Below are 21,747 nucleotides of genomic sequence, written 5' to 3' on the forward strand. Positions count from 1 at the left end.
AAACACACAGCCAAGACAATGCAGGAGTGGCTTCAGGACAAGTCTCTGAATGTCCTTGAGTGGCCCAGCCAGAGCCCAGACTTGAACCCAATCAAACATCGCTGGAGAGACCTGAAAATAGCTGTGCATCGACGCTCCTCATCCAACCTGACTTGAGAGGATCTGCAGAGAAGAATGGGAGAAACTCTCCAAATACAGGTGTGCCGAGCTTGTAGCGTCATACACAAGAAGACTCGAGGCTGTAATCGCTGCCAAAGGTGCTTTAATAAAGTACTGAGTAAACTGTCTGAATACTTATGTAAATGTTATTTTTCAGATTTTTATCATGCAGTATTGTGTGTAGATTGAGGGACAAATAACAATTGAATCAATTTTAGAATAAGGCTGTAATAATCTGGAAAAATTCAAAGGCTCTGGATACTTTCCGAATGCACTGCGTGTGCATATATATATAAAAGTATGTGAACACCCCTTCATATTATTGGATTCGGCTATTTCAGCCACACCCGTTGCTGGCAGGTGTATAAAATCGAGCGCACCGCCATGCAATCTCCATAGACAAACATTGGCAGTAGAATGACCTTTCCAACAAGTCAGTTCATCAAATTTCTGCCTTGCTAGAGCTGCCCCAGTCAACTGTAAGTACTATTATTGTGAACTGGAAACATCTAGGAGCAACAACGGCCCAGCCATGAAGTGGTAGGTCACACAAGCTCACAGAATGGGACCGCTGAAGCGCGTAACGTGTAAAAATCATCTGTCCTTGGTTGCAACACCCAGGAGAAAGCTACCTGCCCGAATGCAGTGCCAACTGTAAAGTTTGGTGGAGGAGGAATAATAGATTGGGGCTGTTTTTCATGGTTCGGGCCCCTTAGTTCCAGTGAAGGGAAATCCTAACACTACAGCATACCATGCCATTCAAGATGATTCTGTGCTTCTAACATTGTTGCAACAGTTTGGGGAAGACCCTTTCCTAGTTCAACATGACAATGCCCCGTGCACCAAGCAAGGTCCATACAGAAATAGTTTGTCGATAGTTGTGGAAGAACTTGACTGGCCTGCACAGAGCCCTGACCTCAACCCCATCAAACACCTTTGGGATGAATTGGAACGCAGACTGCGAGCCAGACCTAATCACCATAAATCAGTGCGTGACCTCACTAATTATCTAACATCAAGTGGAAAGCCTTCCCAGAAGTGTGGAGGCTGTTTTATAGCGGCAAAGGGGAAACAACTCAATATTAATGCCGATGATTTTGGAATGAGATGTTTGACGAGCAAGTGTCCACATACTTTTGGTCGTGTAGTGTATGTAACCTCACAATGTACTGTGGATAATAGACTTACTGCTTTCCTTGGTATCGGTCAATCAATGTGCCCGTTTTCCTCCTGCGTTGTTTCACTGATAATGTAATGTTGTATTGAAGAGAATGTAATGTTGTTGTGTGACAGCAGAATGTTGTATTGAAGAGAATGTAATGTTGTGTTGTGTGACAGCAGAATGTTGTATTGAAGAGAATGTAATGTTGTGTTGTGTGACAGCAGAATGTTGTATTGAAGAGAATGTAATGTTGTGTTGTGTGACAGCAGAATGTTGTATTGAAGAGAATGTAGTGTTGTGTGACAGCAGAATGTTGTATTGAAGAGAATGTAGTGTTGTGTGACAGCAGAATGTTGTATTGAAGAGAATGTAATGTTGTGTGACAGCAGAATGTTGTATTGAAGAGAATGTAATGTTGTGTCGTGTGACAGCAGAATGTTGTATTGAAGAGAATGTAATGTTGTGTCGTGTGACAGCAGAATGTTGTATTGAAGAGAATGTAATGTTGTGTTGTGTGACAGCAGAATGTTGTATTGAAGAGAATGTAATGTCGTGTGACAGCAGAATGTTGTATTGAAGAGAATGTAATGTTGTGTTGTGTGACAGCAGAATGTTGTATTGAAGAGAATGTAATGTTGTGTTGTGTGACAGCAGAATGTTGTATTGAAGAGAATGTAATGTTGTGTGACAGCAGAATGTTGTATTGAAGAGAATGTAATGTGTCGTGTGACAGCAGAATGTTGTATTGAAGAGAATGTAATGTTGTGTGACAGCAGAATGTTGTATTGAAGAGAATAATGTGTCGTGTGACAGCAGAATGTTGTATTGAAGAGAATGTAATGTGTCGTGTGACAGTAGAATGTTGTATTGAAGAGAATGTAATGTTGTGTGACAGTAGAATGTTGTATTGAAGAGAATGTAATGTGTCGTGTGACAGCAGAATGTTGTATTGAAGAGAATGTAATGTGTCGTGTGACAGCAGAATGTTGTATTGAAGAGAATGTAATGTTGTGTGACAGTAGAATGTTGTATTGAAGAGAATGTAATGTTGTGTGACAGCAGAATGTTGTATTGAAGAGAATGTAATGTTGTGTGACAGCAGAATGTTGTATTGAAGAGAATGTAATGTTGTGTTGTGTGACAGCAGAATGTTGTATTGAAGAGAATGTAATGTTGTGTGACAGCAGAATGTTGTATTGAAGAGAATGTAATGTTGTGTGACAGCAGAATGTTGTATTGAAGAGAATGTAATGTTGTGTGACAGCAGAATGTTGTGTGACAGCAGAATGTTGTATTGAAGAGAATGTAATGTTGTGTTGTGTGACAGCAGAATGTTGTATTGAAGAGAATGTAGTGTTGTGTGACAGCAGAATGTTGTGTGACAGCAGAATGTTGTATTGAAGAGAATGTAATGTTGTGTTGTGTGACAGCAGAATGTTGTGTGACAGCAGAATGTTGTATTGAAGAGAATGTAATGTTGTGTGACAGCAGAATGTTGTATTGAAGAGAATGTAATGTTGTGTTGTGTGACAGCAGAATGTTGTGTGACAGCAGAATGTTGTATTGAAGAGAATGTAATGTTGTGTGACAGCAGAATGTTGTATTGAAGAGAATGTAATGTTGTGTCGTGTGACAGCAGAATGTTGTATTGAAGAGAATGTAATGTTGTGTTGTGTGACAGCAGAATGTTGTATTGAAGAGAATGTAATGTTGTGTTGTGTGACAGCAGAATGTTGTATTGAAGAGAATGTAATGTGTCGTGTGACAGCAGAATGTTGTATTGAAGAGAATGTAGTGTTGTGTGACAGCAGAATGTTGTATTGAAGAGAATGTAATGTTGTGTTGTGTGACAGCAGAATGTTGTATTGAAGAGAATGTAATGTTGTGTGACAGCAGAATGTTGTATTGAAGAGAATGTAGTGTTGTGTTGTGTGACAGCAGAATGTTGTATTGAAGAGAATGTAATGTTGTGTGACAGCAGAATGTTGTATTGAAGAGAATGTTGTGTTGTGTGACAGCAGAATGTTGTATTGAAGAGAATGTAATGTTGTGTGACAGCAGAATGTTGTATTGAAGAGAATGTAATGTTGTGTGACAGCAGAATGTTGTATTGAAGAGAATGTTGTGTTGTGTGACAGCAGAATGTTGTATTGAAGAGAATGTTGTGTTGTGTGACAGCAGAATGTTGTATTGAAGAGAATGTAATGTGTCGTGTGACAGCAGAATGTTGTATTGAAGAGAATGTAATGTTGTGTTGTGTGACAGCAGAATGTTGTATTGAAGAGAATGTAATGTTGTGTGACAGCAGAATGTTATATTGAAGAGAATGTAATGTTGTGTTGTGTGACAGCAGAATGTTGTATTGAAGAGAATGTAATGTTGTGTGACAGCAGAATGTTGTATTGAAGAGAATGTTGTGTTGTGTGATGGCATAATGTTGTATTGAAGAGAATGTTGTGTTGTGTGACAGCAGAATGTTGTATTGAAGAGAATGTAATGTTGTGTTGTGTGACAGCAGAATGTTGTATTGAAGAGAATGTAATGTTGTGTTGTGTGACAGCAGAATGTTGTATTGAAGAGAATGTAATGTCGTGTTGTGTGACAGCAGAATGTTGTATTGAAGAGAATGTAATGTTGTGTGACAGCAGAATGTTGTATTGAAGAGAATGTAATGTTGTGTTGTGTGACAGCAGAATATTGTATTGAAGAGAATGTTGTGTTGTGTGACAGCAGAATGTTGTATTGAAGAGAATGTAATGTTGTGTTGTGTGACAGCAGAATGTTGTATTGAAGAGAATGTAATGTTGTGTTGTGTGACAGCAGAATGTTGTATTGAAGAGAATGTAATGTTGTGTTGTGTGACAGCAGAATGTTGTATTGAAGAGAATGTAATGTTGTGTTGTGTGACAGCAGAATGTTGTATTGAAGAGAATGTTGTGTTGTGTGACAGCAGAATGTTGTATTGAAGAGAATGTTGTGTTGTGTGACAGCAGAATGTTGTATTGAAGAGAATGTAATGTTGTGTGACAGCAGAATGTTGTATTGAAGAGAATGTAATGTTGTGTTGTGTGACAGCAGAATGTTGTATTGAAGAGAATGTAATGTTGTGTGACAGCAGAATGTTGTATTGAAGAGAATGTACTGTTGTGTTGTGTGACAGCAGAATGTTGTATTGAAGAGAATGTAATGTTGTGTTGTGTGACAGCAGAATGTTGTATTGAAGAGAATGTAATGTTGTGTGACAGCAGAATGTTGTATTGAAGAGAATGTAATGTTGTGTTGTGTGACAGCAGAATGTTGTATTGAAGAGAATGTAATGTTGTGTGACAGCAGAATGTTGTATTGAAGAGAATGTAATGTTGTGTTGTGTGACAGCAGAATGTTGTATTGAAGAGAATGTAGTGTTGTGTGACAGCAGAATGTTGTATTGAAGAGAATGTAATGTTGTGTTGTGTGACAGCAGAATGTTGTATTGAAGAGAATGTAATGTTGTGTTGTGTGACAGCAGAATGTTGTATTGAAGAGAATGTAATGTTGTGTGACAGCAGAATGTTGTATTGAAGAGAATGTAATGTTGTGTTGTGTGACAGCAGAATATTGTATTGAAGAGAATGTTGTGTTGTGTGACAGCAGAATGTTGTATTGAAGAGAATGTAATGTTGTGTTGTGTGACAGCAGAATGTTGTATTGAAGAGAATGTAATGTTGTGTTGTGTGACAGCAGAATGTTGTATTGAAGAGAATGTAATGTGTCGTGTGACAGCAGAATGTTGTATTGAAGAGAATGTAGTGTTGTGTGACAGCAGAATGTTGTATTGAAGAGAATGTAATGTTGTGTTGTGTGACAGCAGAATGTTGTATTGAAGAGAATGTAATGTTGTGTGACAGCAGAATGTTGTATTGAAGAGAATGTAGTGTTGTGTTGTGTGACAGCAGAATGTTGTATTGAAGAGAATGTAATGTTGTGTGACAGCAGAATGTTGTATTGAAGAGAATGTTGTGTTGTGTGACAGCAGAATGTTGTATTGAAGAGAATGTAATGTTGTGTGACAGCAGAATGTTGTATTGAAGAGAATGTAATGTTGTGTGACAGCAGAATGTTGTATTGAAGAGAATGTTGTGTTGTGTGACAGCAGAATGTTGTATTGAAGAGAATGTTGTGTTGTGTGACAGCAGAATGTTGTATTGAAGAGAATGTAATGTGTCGTGTGACAGCAGAATGTTGTATTGAAGAGAATGTAATGTTGTGTTGTGTGACAGCAGAATGTTGTATTGAAGAGAATGTAATGTTGTGTGACAGCAGAATGTTATATTGAAGAGAATGTAATGTTGTGTTGTGTGACAGCAGAATGTTGTATTGAAGAGAATGTAATGTTGTGTGACAGCAGAATGTTGTATTGAAGAGAATGTTGTGTTGTGTGATGGCATAATGTTGTATTGAAGAGAATGTTGTGTTGTGTGACAGCAGAATGTTGTATTGAAGAGAATGTAATGTTGTGTTGTGTGACAGCAGAATGTTGTATTGAAGAGAATGTAATGTTGTGTTGTGTGACAGCAGAATGTTGTATTGAAGAGAATGTAATGTCGTGTTGTGTGACAGCAGAATGTTGTATTGAAGAGAATGTAATGTTGTGTGACAGCAGAATGTTGTATTGAAGAGAATGTAATGTTGTGTTGTGTGACAGCAGAATATTGTATTGAAGAGAATGTTGTGTTGTGTGACAGCAGAATGTTGTATTGAAGAGAATGTAATGTTGTGTTGTGTGACAGCAGAATGTTGTATTGAAGAGAATGTAATGTTGTGTTGTGTGACAGCAGAATGTTGTATTGAAGAGAATGTAATGTTGTGTTGTGTGACAGCAGAATGTTGTATTGAAGAGAATGTAATGTTGTGTTGTGTGACAGCAGAATGTTGTATTGAAGAGAATGTTGTGTTGTGTGACAGCAGAATGTTGTATTGAAGAGAATGTTGTGTTGTGTGACAGCAGAATGTTGTATTGAAGAGAATGTAATGTTGTGTGACAGCAGAATGTTGTATTGAAGAGAATGTAATGTTGTGTTGTGTGACAGCAGAATGTTGTATTGAAGAGAATGTAATGTTGTGTGACAGCAGAATGTTGTATTGAAGAGAATGTACTGTTGTGTTGTGTGACAGCAGAATGTTGTATTGAAGAGAATGTAATGTTGTGTTGTGTGACAGCAGAATGTTGTATTGAAGAGAATGTAATGTTGTGTGACAGCAGAATGTTGTATTGAAGAGAATGTAATGTTGTGTTGTGTGACAGCAGAATGTTGTATTGAAGAGAATGTAATGTTGTGTGACAGCAGAATGTTGTATTGAAGAGAATGTAATGTTGTGTTGTGTGACAGCAGAATGTTGTATTGAAGAGAATGTAGTGTTGTGTGACAGCAGAATGTTGTATTGAAGAGAATGTAGTGTTGTGTGACAGCAGAATGTTGTATTGAAGAGAATGTAATGTTGTGTTGTGTGACAGCAGAATGTTGTATTGAAGAGAATGTAATGTTGTGTTGTGTGACAGCAGAATGTTGTATTGAAGAGAATGTAATGTTGTGTTGTGTGACAGCAGAATGTTGTATTGAAGAGAATGTAATGTTGTGTGACAGCAGAATGTTGTATTGAAGAGAATGTAATGTTGTGTTGTGTGACAGCAGAATGTTGTATTGAAGAGAATGTAATGTTGTGTGACAGCAGAATGTTGTATTGAAGAGAATGTAATGTTGTGTTGTGTGACAGCAGAATGTTGTATTGAAGAGAATGTAATGTTGTGTGACAGCAGAATGTTGTATTGAAGAGAATGTAGTGTTGTGTTGTGTGACAGCAGAATGTTGTATTGAAGAGAATGTAATGTTGTGTTGTGTGACAGCAGAATATTGTGTGACAGCAGAACGTTGTATGACAGCAGACACAGTGAACTCTAAGGTCCACCCCTGAACTCACTGCAGGAAGGATAATTATTAATTGGTCACGCTGGTCAGACTGACCTCGTACCAGAACCTGCTTTTCTACATGTCAATAAGTAATATGTCATGAATCATAAGCCAACATCCCTCTTCAGTTGTGTGTGTGTGTGTGTGTGTGTGTGTGTGTGTGTGTACACCTCTGCTCTATCCTCCTGACGTGTGGCTAGGTAACCACCAGTCCCTCCTACCTGAGGTGTTGGAGAGATGAGACTGTAGAGCGCCTCGGCGTGGGCTGTAGAGCGCGTGGTATGTAGAGCGCCTCGGCGTGGGCTGTAGAGCGCCTCGGCGTGGGCTGTAGAGCGCCTCGGCGTGGGCTGTAGAGCGCCTCGGCGTGGGCTGTAGAGCGCCTCGGCGAGGGCTGTAGAGCGGGTGGTATGTAGAGCGCCTCGGCGTGGGCTGTAGAGCGCTTCGGCTTGGGCTGTAGAGCGCCTCGGCGTGGGCTGTAGAGCGGGTGGTATGTAGAGCGCCTCGGCGTGGGCTGTAGAGCGCCTCGGCGTGGGCTGTAGAGCGCCTCGGCCTGGGCTGTAGAGCGCCTCGGCGTGGGCTGTAGAGCGCCTCGGCGTGGGCTGTAGAGCGCGTGGGCTGTAGAGCGCCTCGGCGTGGGCTGTAGAGCGCGTGGTATGTAGAGCGCCTCGGCGTGGTATGTAGAGCGCCTCGACGTGGGCTGTAGAGCGGGTGGGCTGTAGAGCGCCTCGGCGTGGGCTGTAGAGCGCCTAGGCTTGGGTTGTAGAGCGCCTCGGCGTGGGCTGTAGAGCGCCTCGGCGTGGGCTGTAGAGCGCGTGGTATGTAGAGCGCCTCGGCGTGGTATGTAGAGCGCCTCGACGTGGGCTGTAGAGCGGGTGGGCTGTAGAGCGCCTCGGCGTGGGCTGTAGAGCGCCTAGGCTTGGGCTGTAGAGCGCCTCGGCGTGGGCTGTAGAGCGCCTCGGCGTGGGCTGTAGAGCGCCTCGCCGTGGGCTGTAGAGCGCCTCGGCCTGGGCTGTAGAGCGCCTCGGCGTGGGCTGTAGAGCGCGTGGTATGTAGAGCGCCTCGGCGTGGGCTGTAGAGCGCCATGGCGTGGGCTGTAGAGCGGGTGGGCTGTAGAGCGCCTCGGCTTGGGCTGTAGAGCGCCTCGGCTTGGGCTGTAGAGCGCCTCGGCTTGGGCTTGTAGAGCGCCTCGGCGTGGGCTGTAGAATGCCTCCGCGTGGGCTGTAGAATACCCCTGTGCGCTAGATGAGGCGACCTGTCTACGTCTGTGGTTAGGTTGTGGCCCACATGAGTTAAATGTAGGTGACTGTTTACTTCACCATGATGAAGTGATCCTCTGCAAAGAGGATGATAAATCATCTCAGTATTACTGACAAAGCATCGGTGGTGTTTCCTTGAGAAGGTTTGAAATACATTCTTCAGTTTACTCCCCCTCAATATGTTCTGAAGTTACAGTTCTGTGGTGAAGGGGGATTTAATCACGTTTGTGTGAAGCAGAGATGAGAGGGCAGAACACATGTGGAGTCTCCATTCCAACCTCACCACAGTAAATGGCATGAGTCATACGTGTTGCCTATTGCCTTATATAGCAAAACACAAGACAGGAATGGGCTGGAGACTTACAGCACTGTTTGGAGATGTAGAAGGTGGTACTTTAAACAGAGGCTGCTTTAAACTACTGTACTTTACTTCTTGTCCAGCTATTTTGGAACAAATGCTATTTTATCGTGATCTGTTTTTTTTCTTCCTCACAAGCTCCCAAGGCCTTGTGATGTTGTACTTGTCTTCTCTCTGAACAGGAAGAGGTGGATGCTTGTATTTTCAACAGATGTACTTATTCTTGTTTTGGTATTTGACTGTGAGTTGAGATGTTTTGTTGTTGCTCGTAAGTGAACAGAGGTAGCCTGGTTCCTAGTCTGTTTGTGATAATATTCCACTCCTGTTTGACATATGACAAGGAGTGTAATATTAGCACAAAACAGGTCTGGATTTCAGGCTAGATCAGAAGAACTAAAACGTTGAACTTTTGACTTGAGTGACCTAATGTCTGAGACCTCTTTTTAACAGAAACACTCTATATTATTGTGTTTTTTGCTTGTATTTGAAAGACATGAACATTGATATTCATCATATTTGTAACCATAGAGTTGATCAAATGGGGACAGAGGAGCTAGTAACTCACTAGAACTTCAACTTTTGAAATCATTTGAACCGAACGACCTCATATCTGTTAAGCACTTTGAACAGCATTTGTAGTGAGAAATGTGATGTATAAACATCTATTCTCTCCTGTGTCTCAGATCCTGGTCTATTATCGGACCACCACAGAGTCAACACATGATGAGCAACAGCAGTAAACGAGTCCAGCCAAGCTTCACTGTCGCCCCGGTGGTCCAGAGCAAGATGCCCCGGCTGGAAGGGTCCATCATTGGTAGTGTGGCGTCTACAGAGGCAGGAGGGCTCTCTAAACCAGCCAGCCTGGCTCACTACCCCTCTGCCCCCCACCACACACCCCAGACCCAGGCTCTGCAGAACAGGCCCTACTTCACCTATGACCTCGGGGGTCACGACCTCTCTGACCCTGACCTCCGACCTTCCTGGAGCCCCTCTGAGGGGTTGCTGCTGAACAGGAGGAATGTGGGGGTTTCCCCTCAGAGCGTGGAGGAGGGGTCGTTACGAAACCACATAGTTTACAGCAGGGCAGAGACTTTTTCTACTGAGAGTAGTAGTGTTAGTGGTAGTAACTCTGTCTCTGCTACTGCTCAGGACACTCCAGCTAAGCAGGGTTTTACCTACTACACCAGGAGCCCAGGTGGGCTGAGGAGTCCCACCAGCGGGCCTGGGACCATCGCTATGCCCATTGCTGTGAGGAAACAGCCCCCTGTTGGAGGAGTTAGCCTCTCCCCTCAGTCTGAGAACTCTGTCTGTCTGAGTCTGGCTGTTCCCAAACCGCTCTACGGACACCCCTCCCCCTGCTGTTCTGAGCTGGGCTGTACTGTAGGACAGAGGCACAGTCTGGAGCAGAGGGGGGGAGTACACAGGATCCATCCCCATCTTAATGTGTATGAGGGGTGGATGTATAGTCCTAGCTCCCACCACCACCCCAGGGCTCTGCAGCCGGAGCACGGTGTTGAGACAGAGAGACTATCAGACAGACTGCCTCTAAAAGATGGCAAGGACCACCAACACCACCCCAATGGAATCCCCAACAGAGCAGCATCGGCACAAAGATTTCCTGTCTTCATGGAACCAACCTACAGCATTGGTTACCCATGTGCCCCGGCCCGTGCCGTACGAAGCCCCTCCTCATTTACATGTGACCCCCTCTCTTCACAGTTAGGCGCCTCCCCCTATGGGGCTGATCAATGCCAACGTTTACAAATCCCTTCTAAACGTCCAACCTATCACAGCTTGGTCTCTTCCCACCCCTCCTGCTCTTCCTCTCACCCCTCCTGCTCTTCCTCTCACCCCTCCTGCTCTTCCTCTCACCCCTCCTGCTCTTCCTCTCACCCCTCCTGCTCTTCCTCTCACCCCTCCTCCCATCCCTCTCACCCCTCCTACCATCCCTCCCATCCCTCTCATCCCTCCTGCCATCCCTCCCATCCCTCTCCTCCCTCTCACCCCTTCCACCCTACAACATACAAACCCATGACCCCTTTGCACCATGGCGTTCCGGTAACATCACAAGTTTATCAGGGCCGCTCTTCTCCCAATGTGGCCAAATACAGCCAGCTCCCAGTCACACAGCCCATTTTTTACTACCATCCTCAGGCAAATGTGGAGGGAGAGAGTGAGAGTTGTGGAGCAGGTTTTAAAGATGCAGGAGGAGGAATGCACAGAGACAGAGACTGGGAGGATGTTATGGTCTCTAAAGGTTCTAAAAGACCCCTACCTCCCAGTCCCACCCAGACAGGACCCCACCTAGCTTCTCATCTTCCCAGCACAGCAACCCCCACCCACTACCATGTCACCCAGTCTATGTACAGTACTGATGTCCCCATGTCTAGCCACATGGCTCCTAGTAGCCACCCATACCTCAGGAGTTTTGACCAGCCCTCCTATCATCAATTGTACAGGATGCCCCTGAATGCAGCAGGTCAGATGAGAGCCCCTGCTATAGCCCCAGAGAGACCCTGTGCCTCTCCATCTCCCCCCAGCAGCCTACAGCGGACTGAGAGACCCCTGGACTACTCCCTGCCTCAGTACAGATCTCCAGTCACCTCTCCTCAGGTCTCCTCCCCCAGGAGACACCACCTATCTCGGGGACACTCTGACTCCACACTCCCTGGAGCCCCACTGACTGTCTCCACCACACTGTCACGGGCTGACTATGGCCATCACAACCACCCAGCCAACCACCACCACCACCACAGCAACAACCATGCTACTACAGCCATGTGTACAACTGCTGTAAACTATGGCAACCACAACCACCACACAACTACAGCCAACCAGAACAACCACCAACACACAACTACACGTAACCATCACAACGCCACGTGTCGGGGAATGACTGGTTCTACTGTAGTGAGGCTTCGAGACAGTCCTGTCCCTCAGTCTAATGTGCATGGAGACATGATCACTACTGGTACAGAAATGCTGAAGAGATGGGTCTCGGACTCAGACCGACCCATCAACATAGACTCTCCCTCACCAAAACACACACAGGACAATGGGGATGACGTCATTGATGTGGAACTATATCAGAAACGACAGAAGATGAAGACGAACGGAGAGGGAGATATAGCAGAGGGAGATATAGCAGAGGGAGATCATGCAGAGGGAGATCATGCAGAGGGAGATCATGCAGAGGGAGATCATGCAGAGGGAGATCATGCAGAGGGAGATATAGCAGAGGGAGGGAGAGCAGAGGGAGATATAGCAGAGGGAGGGAGAGCAGAGGTGAACGGAGAGGGAGGCGGACTCGATAGCTGTCTGTCTCCCTCTCCTCCCATGCCAGTCATCAACAATGTTTTCAGCCTGGCTCCATACAAGGCTTACCTAGAGGCTGCTGGCATGCTGTCTCTACCTGTTAGAGGATCTCAGAGAACTGACCGCCATCCTTCTGGACACTGTGTGCTCAAACCTGAGACCCAATCAGACCCTCACAGACGTCATCAACACAGACAGGAAACAGGCCCTACATCTGACCCACACAGGCCTGAGAGAGACCCTGAACGAGAGGAAGGGAAGCCTGTATCAATCAATCACAGGATTGGTAACAATGTAGTCCGACCAGCCTCAGAACAGCAGAGGCCTGTAGTCCAGCAGAGGATTCTGGGTATTGTAGTCAGATCAGACACTACACAGAAGACACCCGTAGTGCCTGTTTTCAGTGAACCACCGCAGGAACCAGAGAGGGAGGTGGAAGTGAAGCCCGCCGATTTGCAGATTAAAGTGGTTAAGGAAGAGGAGGAGGAACCACAGCAAGAACCAGAGAGGGAGGTGGAAGTGAAGACTGATGACGACATGCAGACTAAAGTGGTTATTAAGGAAGAGGAAGAGGAAGAGATGGAGGTGGCAGCAGCAACAACAGAGCCGGGTGTGTTTGTACATGATCTCACCGTGGGTGTTATTAAGAAATGTGAATCTGATCAACTGGACAGTAAATTGTCAATAGCGTCAGATAAATATATTTCTATTATGTCGGCTACAGATAGACGTGTGATGGAGGGATCTTTTACTTACAACGAGCACCACCATCAGTCCCAAACTCAGCACCACCATCAGTCCCAAACTCAGCACCACCATCAGTCCCAAACTCAGCACCACCAGCCCCTGTCCAACCACCATCCATCCCAGCCCCTGTCCAACCACCATCCATCCCAGTCCAACCACCATCCATCCCATCCCCTGTCCAACCACCATCCATCCCAGCCCCAGTCCAACCACCATCCATCCCAGCCCCTGTCCAACCACCATCCATCCCAGTCCAACCACCATCCATCCCAGCCCCTGTCCAACCACTATCCACCCAATCCGCCGCAGCCCCACCTACGTCCCAAATCAACAACTCCACCCCAACCCCTCTCAATAAGGCATAGGATAGTTGGCGCGTTCACCCATAACGTGCACCACCCTCCCCAGGCCCATCAGAAGCCCTATGACCAGACTGCTACACCACACCCTAAATCATCCAGCTCTCCCCAATCCACCAACCCAGCCACCACCAAACTGAACCTTCAAAACATCCCTCCTCAATGTCTCAAACTATCCACTTATAAGATCGTCCTGCCAGATAACATGCTCCGGGCTGTTGCTCCCCCTCCCTGCTCTACAGAGGTCCCACAGTCACCCACTGACCCTACAGCTGTAGCCAAATCCAGCCGCAGCCCTCATGCCCTTTCAGACAGCAACAACAGCTCCCGACCAGCCAGACAGCACTTCCTAGAGCTGCACCTCTTACTTTGTAACCTGGTTTCCAGCTGTGTGTCCCACACCCCACCCACAGAGCTCCAAACCTGGCTGTCCCAGCTGGACATCTCCCTTACCTCCACCACCATTTCCCCACCCAAGGCCCAGAAGGTGACCTCTCTGCTGGGTTCTGAGGCCAGGGAGGTGTGGCTGAGGGGACCAGAGACCCAGGCTGCCCTCCAGAATGTGCTCCAGAGACTGGGGCAGTATGTAGCCCAGAAGCAGTGTCCCTTCCCCCATGTGATGAGGGCAGGCGCGGTGTTTGTTCCCATGCTGGTGGTCAAGGAGCTGCTCTTCCCTCAGGTCCAGGGGGTCTACATCGACCAGGTTCTCCAGGTACAGTTGTGACGTACTGGATCTCGATCTAATCTTAAATCAATACATTTTAGCACCACATATAATACATAACGTCACTCATTTCATTACACATGACAGGTCACTCATTTCATCATACACGTGACAGGTCACTCATTTCATTATACACGTGACAGGTCACTCATTTCATTACACGTGACAGGTCACTCATTTCATTATACACGTGACAGGTCACTCATTTCATTACACGTGACAGGTCACTCATTTCATTACACGTGACAGGTCACTCATTTCATTATACACGTGAGCTGGTCACTCATTTCATTACACATGACAGGTCACTCATTTCATTATACACGTGACAGGTCACTCATTTCATTATACACGTGACAGGTCACTCATTTCATTATACACGTGACAGGTCACTCATTTCATTACACGTGACAGGTCACTCATTTCATTACACGTGACAGGTCACTCATTTCATTATACACGTGACAGGTCACTCATTTCATTACACGTGACAGGTCACTCATTTCATTATACACGTGACAGGTCACTCATTTCATTATACACGTGACAGGTCACTCATTTCATTATACACGTGACAGGTCACTCATTTCATTATACACGTGACAGGTCACTCATTTCATTATACACGTGACAGGTCACTCATTTCATTATACACGTGACAGGTCACTCATTTCATTATACACGTGGCAGGTCACTCATTTCATTATACACGTGGCAGGTCACTCATTTCATTATACACGTGGCAGGTCACTCATTTCATTATACACGTGACAGGTCACTCATTTCATTATACACGTGACAGGTCACTCATTTCATTATACACGTGACAGGTCACTCATTTCATTATACACGTGACAGGTCACTCATTTCATTATACACGTGACAGGTCACTCATTTCATTACACGTGACAGGTCACTCATTTCATTACACGTGACAGGTCACTCATTTCATTACACGTGACAGGTCACTCATTTCATTACACGTGACAGGTCACTCATTTCATTACACGTGACAGGTCACTCATTTCATTACACGTGACAGGTCACTCATTTCATTACACGTGACAGGTCACTCATTTCATTATACTGTACACGTGACAGGTCACTCATTTCATTATACTGTACACGTGACAGGTCACTCATTTCATTATACTGTACACGTGACAGGTCACTCATTTCATTACACGTGACAGGTCACTCATTTCATTACACGTGAGCAGGTCACTCATTTCATTACACGTGACAGGTCACTCATTTCATTACACGTGACAGGTCACTCATTTCATTATACACGTGACAGGTCACTCATTTCATTATACACGTGACAGGTCACTCATTTCATTACACGTGACAGGTCACTCATTTCATTACACGTGACAGGTCACTCATTTCATTATACACGTGACAGGTCACTCATTTCATTACACGTGACAGGTCACTCATTTCATTATACACGTGACAGGTCACTCATTTCATTATACACGTGACAGGTCACTCATTTCATTATACACGTGACAGGTCACTCATTTCATTATACACGTGACAGGTCACTCATTTCATTATACACGTGACAGGTCACTCATTTCATTATACACGTGACAGGTCACTCATTTCATTATACACGTGGCAGGTCACTCATTTCATTATACACGTGGCAGGTCACTCATTTCATTATACACGTGGCAGGTCACTCATTTCATTATACACGTGACAGGTCACTCATTTCATTATACACGTGACAGGTCACTCATTTCATTATACACGTGACAGGTCACTCATTTCATTATACACGTGACAGGTCACTCATTTCATTATACACGTGACAGGTCACTCATTTCATTACACGTGACAGGTCACTCATTTCATTACACGTGACAGGTCACTCATTTCATTACACGTGACAGGTCACTCATTTCATTACACGTGACAGGTCACTCATTTCATTACACGTGACAGGTCACTCATTTCATTACACGTGACAGGTCACTCATTTCATTACACGTGACAGGTCACTCATTTCATTATACTGTACACGTGACAGGTCACTCATTTCATTATACTGTACACGTGACAGGTCACTCATTTCATTATACTGTACACGTGACAGGTCACTCATTTCATTACACGTGACAGGTCACTCATTTCATTACACGTGAGCAGGTCACTCATTTCATTACACGTGACAGGTCACTCATTTCATTACACGTGACAGGTCACTCATTCCATTGCAGTGCATTCGGAAAGTATTCAGACCCCTAGACTTTTTCCACGTTACGTTACGTTTTTTTCCTCATCAATCTACACACAATACCCCATAATGACATCACAATACCCCATAATGACAACACAATACCCCATAATGACAACACAATACCCCATAATGACAAAGCAAAAACAGGTTTAGATATTTTTGCAAATGTATAAAAAAATATAAAACTGAAATATACCATTTACATAGTACTGAGTAAATGGTCTGAATACTTTTGTTGAAGTACCTTTGACAGCGATTACAGCCTCATGTTTTCTTGGGTATGACGCTACAAGCTTGGCACACCTGTATTTGAGGAGTTTCTCCCATTCTTCTCTGCAGATCCTCTCAAGCTCTGTCAGGTTGGATGGGGAGCGTCACTACACAGCTATTTTCAGGTCTCTCCAGCGATGTTTGATCATGTTCAAGTCCGGGCTCTGGCTGTGCCACTCAAGGACATTTAGAGACTTGTCCCGAAACCACTCCTGTGTTGTCTTGGCTGTGTGCTTAGGGTCCTATTAGTCTGGGGGGCGAAGATTCACCTTCCCGAGCTCCTGAGCGCTCTGGAGCAGGTTTTCATAAGGATCTCTCTGTACTTTGCTCTGTTCCTCTTTCCCTCGATCCTGACTAGTCTCCCAGTCCCTACTGCTGAAAAACATTCCCACAACATGATGCCACCATGCTTCACCGTAGGGATGGTGCCTGGTTTCCTCCAGATGTGATGCTTGGCATTCAGGCCAAAGAGTTCAATCTTGATTTCATCAGACCAGAGAATCTTGTTTTGCATCATCTGAAAGTCCTTTAGGTACTTTTTAGCAAACTGATCCGCTTTTTACTGAGGAGTGGATTCAGTCTAGCCACTCTACCATAAGGTCTGATTGGTGGAGTGCTGCAGAGATTGTTGTCCTGCTGGAAGGTTATCCCATCTCCACAGAGGAACTCTGGAGCTCTGTCAGAGTGACCATCGGGTTCTTGGTCATCTCCATGACCAAGGCTCTATTCCCCCAATTGTTCAGTTTGGCTGGGCGGCCAGCTCTAGGAAGAGTCTTGGTGGTTCTAAACTTCTTCCATTTAAGAAAGAGGGAGGCCACTGTGTTCTTGGGGACCTTCAATGCTGCAGACATTTTTTGGTACCCTTCCCCCAATCTGTGCCTCGACACAATCCTGTCTCTGAACTCTACGGACAGTTCCTTCCTCATGGCTTGGTTTTTGTTCTGACATGCACTGTCGACTGTAGGACCTTATATAGACAGGTGTGTGCCTTTCCAAATCATGTCCAATCAATTCAATTTACCACAGGTGGACTCCAATCAAGTTGGAGAACTCAATTCTGAGTCTCATAGCAAAGGGTCTGAATACTTATGTAATTAAGGTATTTCTGTTATTTTTTTTATACATTTGCAGAAATATATAAAAACCTGTTTTCGATTTGTCATTTTGGGGTATTGTGTGTAGATCGATTACATTTTTTAAATTTTCTTTACCCATTATAGAATAAGCCCATAACGTAACAAAATGTGGAAAAAGTCAAGGGTCTGAATACTTTTTGAATGCACTGTATACAAAAGTATGTGGACACCCCTTCAAATTATTGTATTCTGCTATTTTAGCCACACCCATTGCTGAAGTGCGTAGCACATAAAACTCGTCTGTCCTCGGTTGCCAGACTCACTACCAAAACTGCCTCTGGAAGCAACGTCAGAACTGTTTGTCTGGTGCTTAATGAAATGGGTTTTCATGGCTGAGCAGCCGCACACAAGCCTAAGATCACCATGCGCAATGCCAAGCGTTGGCTGGAGTGGTGTAAAGCTCACCACCATTAGACTCTGGAGCAGTGAAAACGCATTCTCTGGAGTGATGAATCACGCTTCACCATCTGGCAGTCCGACTGACGAATCTGGGTTTGGCGGATGCCAGGAGAATGCTGCCTGCCCGAATGCGTAGTTCCAATTTGACTGGCCTGCACAGAGCCCTGACCTTAACCCCATTGAACACCTTTGCGATGAATTGGAACGCTTACTGCGAGCCAGGCCTAATCTCTCAACATCAGTGCCCGACCTCACTAATGTTCTTGTGGCTGTAAGGAAGCAAGTCCCCGCTGCAATGTTCCAACATCTAGTGGAAAGCCTTCCCAGAAAAGTGGAGGCTGTTATAGCAGCAATGTTCCAACATCTAGTGGAAAGCCTTCCCAGAAGAGTGGAGTCTGTTATAGCAGCAATGTTCCAACATCTAGTGGAAAGCCTTCCCAGAAGAGTGGAGGCTGTTATAGCAGCAATGTTCCTACATCTAGTGGAAAGCCTTCCCAGAAGAGTGGAGGCTGTTATAGCAGCAATGTTCCAACATCTAGTGGAAAGCCTTCCCAGAAGAGTGGAGGCTGTTATAGCAGCAATGTTCCTACATCTAGTGGAAAGCCTTCCCAGAAGAGTGGAGTCTGTTATAACAGCAATGTTCCTACATCTAGTGGAAAGCCTTCCCAGAAGAGTGGAGGCTGTTATAGCAGCAATGTTCCAACATCTAGTGGAAAGCCTTCCCAGAAGAGTGGAGTCTGTTATAACAGCAATGTTCCTACATCTAGTGGAAAGCCTTCCCAGAAGAGTGGAGGCTGTTATAGCAGCCATGTTCCAACATCTAGTGGAAAGCCTTCCCAGAAGAGTGGCTGTTATAGCAGCAATGTTCCAACATCTAGTGGAAAGCCTTCCCAGAAGAGTGGAGGCTGTTATAGCAGCGAAGGGGGGAGAAACTCAAAATGAATGCCCATGATTTTGGAATGAGATGTTGGATGAGCAGTTGTCCACATACTTTTGGTCATGTTGTGTATCACATTTCATTTGCTGTTTGTGTCTGATGAATTACCCATGTCAAGTCTCTGCTTTTTCTGTACGTAAAGCACATTTCTGTCAAGACTACAAAGTAGCCTGGGTACCAGTTTGTTTTGTGCTAACATTCCACTCCATCTACTTGTTGGCATATGACACATAGTATGAGGAGTGGAATGTTAGCACAAAACAGTTCTGTATTTCAGGCTTACAATAAAGTTGATCTAATGTAATGACAGGAGCACAAGGTGGAGTTGAGACCTACCACCCTGTCTGAGGAGAGACACCTGGTGACGCTGCAGAAACGACCGTGTTCCTCCAAGCTCCGCAGGCTCCTGTCACTCAAACACCTGCCTAACATCTACCCTGACGTTCTCAACCTCTACTATCACAGCTGTGTCTGCAAGAGCCTGGGTGAGTTAGCCGTTAGCCTGCTAGCCTGGCCCTTGATAGAGCCTGGGTGAGTTAGCCGTTAGCCTGGCCCCTGAAAAAGCCTGGGTGAGTTAGCCCTTAGCCTGCTAGCCTGGCCCTTGATAGAGCCTGGGTGAGTTAGCTGTTAGCCAGGCCCCAGAGGGTTAGATCACAGTTGGTCAGAGAGGTATACTACAAAGCAGGATCAATGAGTTAGCTAACTTTGATAAATAAACGGAAATAGCTGTTGAGTGTCTGGTTCATTTAGAAAGCTAAACTTCTATCTGTGTTTGGTTGTTGAGCCCATTTTAAGATTATCAACAACAACAAAAATGTGTTATTTCAGAATATTTAGATAAGTTAGCTGGCTAATTCATTGAATCTAATTTGTAGTATACCACTCGGATGCTTGTATCGCAATCACTGGTGTACATACACATTAGTAAAGATACATTTTCTAGATAGTGGAAATCTAATTTACTTATCATTGACATTGGCCATATCCTTGACATCCGTCACAATGTCGGCCAGTCATTCATTTATTTATTTTGGTTCCCATTAGCTGTTAGAATCAGCTTTTCCTGGGGTCATGCCAAGCAATATTGTTATGTTTAGACCATAATGGACTGTCTCTTTAGCAGAAAACTGCACTGTTGGCTCTTATTTTTCTGATAACAAAAGTATAAATAATTTCAAATTCTGTATAATAAGCAAACTGACTGCACACTGTAACGTTACTGCATGATTGTAGCTGGTTTACTAACCCATTAGTTCTATTAGCTATGTTGACTAGGACGTTACTTTAGCTAATACGGGGACAACGATCTAGGCTGTGTGTAGCGGTTTGGCTTGGAAAGATTTTTTTTGCCTGGTCACATACCGCTGATGTGTTGCTCATTTGAAGTCCACAGACAAAGGGAAAAGGTGAGAGGAGGAGAGTGCATAGAGGTTAGAATGAATACAACATGGCTGCTATGAAAGTGAACTGTGTTTTATGCGTGATCAGGGGTGTATTCATTCCGCCAATTCTGTTGAAAATTTTTTTTTTCAACCATCAGTCAATCAAATGTATTTATAAAGCCCCTCTTACATCAGCTGATGTCACAAAGTGCTGTACAGAAACCCAGCCTAAAACCCCAAACAGCAAGCAATGCAGGTGTAGAGGCACGGTGGCTAGGAAAAACTCCCTAGAAAGGCCAAAACCTAGGAAGAAACCTAGAGAGGAACCAGGCTATGAGGGGTGGCCAGTCCTCTTCTGGCTGTGCCGGGTGGAGATTATAACAGAACATGGCCAAGATGTTCATAAATGACCAGCAGGGTCAAAAACATTATAATCACAGTAGTTGTCGAGGGTGCAACAGGTCAGCACCTCAGGAGTAAATGTCAGTTGGCTTTTCATAGCCGATCATTGAGAGTATCTCTACCACTCCTGCTGTCTCTAGAGAGTTGAAAACAGCAGGTCTGGGACAGGTAGCACATCCGGTGAACAGGTCAGGGTTCCATAGTCGCAGGCAGAACAGTTGAAACTGGAGCAGCAGCACAGCCAGGTGGACTGGGGACAGCAAGGAGTCATCAGGCCAGGTAGTCCTGAGGCATGGTCCTAGGGCTCAGGTCCTCCAAGAGAGAGGGAGAGAGAGAAAGAGAGAGAGCATATAAACGGAAGTAAATGAAACGGGGATAAAAACACCAGAATTTGTCCAATAGAAACTCTCGTTTGAAACTGTTGGATTAATGGTTACACCCTAGATAAGTTAGATGCAGGCAAGAGTGTGCAATGTGGTATTGTGTAATTTTCTGTCATCTCAAATTTTTCTCTCGACATTGTAAACTTTCATTCATAGGCTAGGTTGTTGCAACCTCATGATGGGTACAGGAAAAATAGCCTATTTTTGGGTGAATGGAATATGAATGAGAGTCATCCAATATGCTGTAATAGAAATAAGGCCATCTTCATGAAAAAGAAAATCATCCTCCCTCATCATAAACTGCACGTGTGTGTGTGTGTGTGTGTGCGAGTGTGTGTGTGTGTGTGTGCGAGTGTGTGTGTCTCTCCATTGTGGCCGGACTGACGGCTGCCTGGCGTTTCAGTTTGGAATCTGGGTGAAAGCAGAAGCAAATGTCTTACATTGAGTATTACTGAGAGGCTGAACAGAAACAGTCACATGCCTGCTATCTGTGTGAACTGGAGATGTTGCATGGGGACCTGGATAAAATGGGGACCTTGAAGGGGACCTGGATAAAATG

At 44.8% G+C, this 21,747-nt stretch overlaps 1 protein-coding gene across 4 annotated transcripts in view; it reads left to right on the plus strand.

Moving 5' to 3' along the window:
- Window positions 1–21,747, plus strand: part of prmt2ip (PRMT2 interacting protein) — a 44,463-nt gene that overhangs the window by 8,311 nt on the left and 14,405 nt on the right. For all 4 annotated transcript variants that reach the window (XM_036934567.2, XM_090214763.1, XM_090214762.1 and 1 more), the window contains exons 2-3: window positions 9,567–14,016; window positions 19,332–19,506. In XM_036934567.2, coding sequence (XP_036790462.2) covers window positions 9,604–14,016; window positions 19,332–19,506 — 4,588 coding nt within the window. In that variant the 5' untranslated portion in view covers window positions 9,567–9,603. The remainder of the gene's footprint in view (window positions 1–9,566; window positions 14,017–19,331; window positions 19,507–21,747) is intronic.

The sequence above is a fragment of the Oncorhynchus mykiss genome, chromosome 2, assembly GCF_057628025.1.
Source record: "Oncorhynchus mykiss isolate SJ-2025 chromosome 2, ASM5762802v1, whole genome shotgun sequence".
Taxonomy (NCBI): Eukaryota; Metazoa; Chordata; class Actinopteri; order Salmoniformes; family Salmonidae; genus Oncorhynchus; species Oncorhynchus mykiss.